The sequence below is a fragment of the Crocodylus porosus genome, unplaced genomic scaffold, assembly GCF_001723895.1.
Source record: "Crocodylus porosus isolate Cpor-Errol unplaced genomic scaffold, CroPor_comp1, whole genome shotgun sequence".
Taxonomy (NCBI): Eukaryota; Metazoa; Chordata; order Crocodylia; family Crocodylidae; genus Crocodylus; species Crocodylus porosus.
The window spans coordinates 317,231-323,981 of NW_017728903.1; the positions used below are offsets into that span (position 1 = coordinate 317,231).

The window sequence follows — 6,751 nt, forward strand, 5'->3', positions numbered from 1 at the left end:
AGGCTGACTGGCCTATAGTTTCCTGGGTCCTCCTTCCTCCCGTTTTTGAAGATGGGGACCATGTTGGCCCTCTTCCAGTCCTCTGGGACCACACTAGAGCACCACGAGTGCTCATAGAGCCGTGCCAGGGGTCCTGCAATGACCTCGGCCAATTCCTTTAGGACTCTAGGGTGGAGATCATCCGGGCCGGCTGACTTAAACACGTCCACCCCCTCCAGAAGCCCCCTAACTAGTTCCACGCTAACCTTTGGCCCAGGCATGCCTCCCCTGGGGCCCGAGGGGGGCCCAGCAGGGAGGTGGCTGTTCTGGTCCCTACTCAGGAAGACAGAGGCAAAGAAATTGTTAAACATGTTAGCTTTGTCATCTGGTGTGACGACCAAATTTCCCAACGCATCCTGCAAGGGCCCCACTCATCAGACATGTCATTTCATAGGATCTGAAATCCCTGATTTCCTCTCCTATCTCATACACTCAGTGGGAGAAGTCAGTGCACTGACTCACTTGCTGTCAGTTTATTTCCACCTTCCACACCTAGCAGTTTCTGTGTACCTCCCCATTTCAACGTCAATCTTAGACTCATTGAGTAATAAGATTTTTCCATATAAATTCTTTAAAACATACAAACTAGTGGATACAGATGCCAAGGAAACTGAACATGATGTGTCTGGACCAAGGTGCTATTTCTAAGCTTGCATTACTGTAACAGAAGAGAAACAAAACACTCCTATAGGTGGATCTACACCAAAACCCTGGATCCACACGCACTGAGCTTCAGTAAAGATTGAAATTAAACTTGCAAATCAGGCATATCACTAATATCTACAGGACTGCAGAAGCAGCTGGACTCAGTACATCCATTCTGAGCTGACAGGTTCTTCGGCCTTTGATTAACTTCTACACTGCAGTTACCAGATAGAAGCAGGGAGTGACAGGGAATTATCAAGAACAGCCCTTTACAGTCATTTGCTCTTCAGAAAGGAGGAACAGTGTTCCAGCAAGAGCAGCACAAATGAGAGGAGAAACTGTGACTGACTATTGGATTTTCATTCTCAATACAGCTCAACTTTGAAGAATGTAGAATGAATCAGGGAGTATTCCCTTGAGAAATCTAAACCGCCCAGAAGCAATGAACTCTGCAGGAAGTGGCTAAGGTACATCAGAATAGGAAAGCAAGCTATCCATTACTTCAACCTGGCACAGAACCCAAAAGTCCTGACTCCCCAACCCAGTGGTTCTCAAACTTTTTAGACTTGAGGAACCCTTGTTAGACTGGAAAATGACAGCTCTTAGTTTTCACTTGTTTTTTGACTAGAGAAAAATAATAGAGCAATGTTTCTGTTGCAAAGAATAAGAAAGACCACATCAGACCAGAATATCTTTAATACTGTGGATTCCTATTTGAAATCTCTGAGTTTATCTTGTGAATTTATCACTCTTAGAACTTAACAGTGCTAACATTGTGTGGCATCCCACAGAACCCTTGAAAGGCTCTCAAGGACCCTAGGGTATTGCAGCACCTTGGTTGAGAATCATTACCCCAGCCCCATGGTTCTAAATACTCATTCAGACTTTCTTGTTTTATATTTCATTCTCTCAATTTATATTTATAAAAGCACAGAAAATAAAGTCATAAAATTCCTTTGAGCCCAAAGTATCACAAAAGGGAGGTATAGGAATTCTTTAGAAATGGACAAGCTTCTCCTTTCACAATACAATATGCTACAGAGATTTTGGTAGAGACTTATCCATACCCCCTGGGTATTTAAGGTCTTGAGATAAACACCCTATTCCTCATTTTGTGGGTGGGGCAAAATTATCACATATCTTTCCTTGGAATGTTTTTCAAGGGGGGGCAGTCCTTTTTGGATGTGGTAGGGAAGAACAGTCACCGCTCAAAGCTGTTATTTAGTTACTAGACTTTCCCTTCTTAGAGCTGCTATGAGTAGCCTTTGCTCCTTAGGAACCAGACTGGAACACAGACATGGGTGAACCAGGTGGCTGCCTGGGGCCCAGACAGAAAGGGACCCCAAAAATGAAAAAAATTTATAATTGCAAAAAAAAAGTTTTAATATTACGCATATACAGGACTGGCAATGTTATCAACTGAGAGCAAACTATTTAAAGACATTGATACCACAGATGTGATAAAGGGTTGCAACAAAAAAAATCATTATCTCTGGCCTGATACTAAAAGTTCACCTGGGACTGCCAGGAGTATAGGTATGTTCTTCCACAAGTTTTCCTGAACTCTGGGCTTTTTTTTCAGATAGGATATAAAAGAATGATGGGTTCTTTGTCTTCAGTTAGATTTTTAAATCTTTATATTTCAAGGAAAGCATATTTGCCTGAAATGAAATGGGGCTCTGGCTCTTTCGCTATAGCATAGAAGGCTGGGGTTTGGATTCCATTCCTACTTGATACAGAAATTACTATATACCAACAGTAGCCTGAGCTGCCTTGATCTAAACTGAACTGAATCATGTGGGGTGCAGTGAACATCTGTTAGGACAGAGAATCCATCACAACTGGTGCTAATATTGGGTATCGGCCACTCCTAGAAGACCTTTCAAGTTAGAGTTTGGGCCAGGACACTGAGGAGGTTGCCAGTTTCCTGGGTTTAATCATAATACCTCTTTGATGTTGGAAGATAGTGACAATTGCAGGATGATAGCCAAATTAAACAGAGAGCACATGCCTTTGCTCTGAGCAGTCCTATTTTTAGAAGGTTTAGCAGTAAGGTCTCCCTTAAACACGAGCTTCATATAAATAAACATTTATTACATTCACTTATTTCCTACTTTACAATATCTGCAGTATTAGCCACTGATACCTGCCTCTGCCTGTGCAGAGCTCTGTGTAATCAGAGTGGCTTATTTTGAGTGGTTTTGCTGCCACAGTCCAGACAACAAATTATATTTAGGGTTTTACCATTCACACTGTTGATGAGGGCTGCTGTGGCAGGCTGGATGACTTCACCGTTCAAAGCAGGATACTTGAATAGGAGGGAAGAGATAGCTTGTAGTAAGTCTACCAGTTTGGCTTCAACAGGACCTGAAACAACTGGTCCTAAAATTAAAAGAAAAAAGGAAAAAATGGACCTCTGTTGTTTGACCACATGAAATAACATTCTTTCTCATCCTCTTAAGCATCCCCTACCATCCAGACTGAGCTGAAGTCCCTATGATGGGAAACTGGCACACAAGTAGCCTGCAGAACAGAAGCAAATTAGGATCTCAGGCTGAAGCATTTCTTCTACATGCAAAACCCACATGCACTACTGGGATGGAGCCAGGAAATGCCCAACCACAGGTCACTTAAACCAGCTTTTCTTACTTGTTCATATATCTGCTGTTTCTCCCATTTGACCATAGTTATCTGTGATGGAATTTCAGGGGCTTATTTTTTTTAAAGACTTGTTGCTGCATTCTTGCCCATACCTGTACTTCTACATTAATCTTCTACCTTGTTGATACAAGTGGTGAATCTTCCTTCTCTCTGCTACAGGAATGTGGCAGTCCAAAACATATCTCTATACAGCTTTATGTGCAATGTAATTACAGGATCTTATTTAAACAGCATTGAACTCTACCATTGATACCATTCCTCACAGGCCTTTGGCTCTCACTCCTGGGACTTTTCTGTACTGATGCATCTCAACTCTCTCATGGAAAAGCCCATCCAGGACAAAACCAGATGGAGAGAGGCATTCCCTTCAGCCATGCCAGAACCAGTACAGAAACAATCTTAAGTTGCTCCCCAGTTTTGTGTAGTTCACAGGGGTCATCTGTTGTATTTTTTCCTATGGAAATTGCATTCAGCAGCAGAATGTGGATATGCTACCTCCTCCCATTGAATTACTGTGAAAGCCTGCATTTCTTTGGCAGTGAAAGGCAAGAATTTCTTGGGGTGATATTTTTTATTTTTATTGGATGAACCATGTAGTTGGGATAAAGTTAGATAAGCTTTCAAATGCAAGACAGTGAACGAAAGACAGAAAAGAAGGGCTTTGGACATCAAGGCAGCTCCAGAAAAAAGAAGTCTTGTCTCATCAGGAGGAGAGGGATGTTGATGTCAAAGTTGTTGATGTTATGAGCCATTAAACAGTCATTTTGTCACTTAGCAAAAAAAAAGTGCTTTGTCTAGTACTACCTATACCTATGTAGGGTGGGATCAAGGAATCCTACTTGTTAGTAAACCAGGTACAGAGCTTCATCAGCTGTCTCCTGATCGTGTGTGTAGTTAATTACATGCAAATCAAGATGCTGAATTAAGCAACTGCATAAACAAGGAAAGCAGGGAATAAAAACTTGGCTCAAGCATTGTGAGGGCTGCCTACCTTCATTGTTTTATGTAAGCTCAGTAGTAAAGAGCATTTACTACCCAGTTTACATAAAACAATGAAGGCAGGCAGCCCTCACTAGACCAGAGCTGTCTCTCCAGATTTAGAATGGCATTAACTCTCATGCCAGCCTCTCATGTAGGAAATACATTTTTAGACACTTACCTTCTTTTTGAAAAAGCTCCCGGAAATTCCTGAATTTCCCATCAATGTTTCTGAGATGTCTTGTGATATGGAGCACTTCATTGGCACAGAGGTCTGGACGGCTGATGCAGTCACCAGAGGTGGGAGTCTGGATTGAAGCCCAGACAGCGGTCAGAAACCCAGAGTCTGATTCATGATCATCAGTGAAAATGCCATTGTTTGGTGATTTGCCGCCAATCTCAATGTAATGGGCATTATTGCGGTGTCCAGTCCCAGTCATATTAATGTCGAGGTGTATTAGAGAGCACTCAGAAGCACTTGCTGTTCCCAGAGTCTGTTGGAGCTGAAGCTCTTTGTCACAAACTTTCTTTTTTGGTGCACTGTTCTACAGTATTAGAGACTTCTGCGAAGCTTGCTGTCTCTGAAGCAAAAAGAACCAACATTCTATAAAGATCTTACGAGAAATGCAAAATTCTTGGAAAAACAAGAGGGTTTGAGGTTAGTTCTGAAGTTGCTGCTCCCAGCATTTATTCAAAAAACACTTTCTAATTCTGTGGAATTGTCATTGCTACCTTCCAAGAATCCACAAATTAGGCCTTAATCATTTAAAACTTGCAGTAAACACCATCAAGATATTCCTCCGGATATATTACCTCCCGCACATTCCAGCAAACGGAGACACAAGTTCAACAAATGCTCAATTTTTCCTGACAAGGTTCTTTGGGTAAATCCAGTATCCTTTAATAGACCAACTAAAATAGTTGGAAAAATTCTTCTTTGCAAGCTTTCGGGTACAAACACCCTTCTTCAGGCTGCGGAAGTGAGTTTTCCTGAGAGACTTTCATGTCAAAGTGAAATCAAAATATCCTTACCAGCTGGGTTTTCATAAGGGGTCTCTTACTTAATGCTAAATTCTTTAAAAGTCTAAGTCTTTGTTCATGGGAAATACGTGGACTATTTTGAGTCTCCTTCATTCTCTTTCTCCATTGAAGTTATGGAGGAGAAAACCTGACGACTTCTTTGGAAAAATAGGTTGCTGAATATCCTAAGTGCACAGCCACCTTGCTCTTCACTGATGATTAAGCTCAAAATCTTAGTAGTTGTCCTGATTCTGTGCCCTCTTGTCAGCAACAGCTCCCGATGGCCGCAGTCAGTTTCTGAATTCGCCTGATACACCTTTTAATTTTGAACCCATTCAGAGGGCACCAGCCGTGTAAGTCTCACTATGTGCTGTCTGTGTGGGATGAATCTGAAACTTCAGACAAGTGTCAAGCTATGTGGATTTTCCACATTCCTGCCAGGAGTTATGAAATCATTCACTTCCCAAAGTGATTTGGTATTATACGTACCATTTATACTACCAAACTTATCCTCCTACCAGTCTTGTTAACCCTTTTTCTAACTGAACTTCTAAATGGATTCAAAGTCATTAGGAAATGGAACTGCAACGCATAACAAGCTGTTATATGTATAATCAATGTATAATTAAGAAGAAGAGTTCAGCAAACAAGCCAGAAGGTGGAGAATTTGGAAAATAAATTTGCTTATAAACTAACTATTTGTACTGTACTATATCGGAGCTTAGATTCCCACCTAAGGGATTACAGCCCTTTCTTCCTTTGCTGTACGCACATATAATAAAAAGTTTAGTTTTGAATTAATATATATGTTTGTAATATTCTCAGAATGTTATATTGTGCTTTTAAACTCAAAGAGATTTGCACACATTAGCAAATTAACTCTTACAACACCCTGTAAATTGGGTCAACATCAGTATTATCATCTAGATGGAGCTTGAGATGCAGAGAAATTAAATGATTTGCCCAAGGCCACAACTAGAAGAAGTAACCAAAGCAGAATTAAAACAAAGGAGCTCCCAGCTCTATTCCTGTGCTTGGGACAATAAGCAAAGCTGGGTCTAATAGAATACTTATGCACAGTGTGCAGGTTATATGCTGTCAACCAATATGGATCTGTAACAATATACTTAGAATAAGCACTGTATCGAGGTACAGATCAAAGGGGGTAGGAGGGCGCAAAAGCCCCCATGGCTCACCAAAAGCATCCAGGAGTGTCTTCTAGCTAAAAGGGAGGCGTACACCCAAAGGAAGGGAGGGGGCATCCCCAGGGAGGACTATACTGCGGTTGCTCGGGGATACAGGGGGGCCGTCAGGAAGGCCAAGGCGGAGATGGAACTGGGACTAGCGACCCGGATCAAGGACAACAAGAAGCCCCTTTTTAAATGCACAGGGGACAAAAAGAAGGTTC

The 6,751-nt window shown here is 41.7% G+C and overlaps 1 protein-coding gene across 1 annotated transcript in view; it reads right to left on the reverse strand.

Moving 5' to 3' along the window:
- GMIP (GEM interacting protein) overlaps nt 1–6,490 on the reverse strand; it is a 38,453-nt gene extending 31,963 nt beyond the window's left edge. The window contains exons 1-2 of the mRNA XM_019556707.1: nt 4,505–6,490; nt 2,929–3,066 (exon numbers count right to left, since the gene is read on the reverse strand). Of these exons, the coding sequence (XP_019412252.1) occupies nt 2,929–3,066; nt 4,505–4,763 (397 nt within the window). The 5' untranslated portion in view covers nt 4,764–6,490. The remainder of the gene's footprint in view (nt 1–2,928; nt 3,067–4,504) is intronic.
- Between the last annotated feature and the right edge of the window lie 261 nt (nt 6,491–6,751).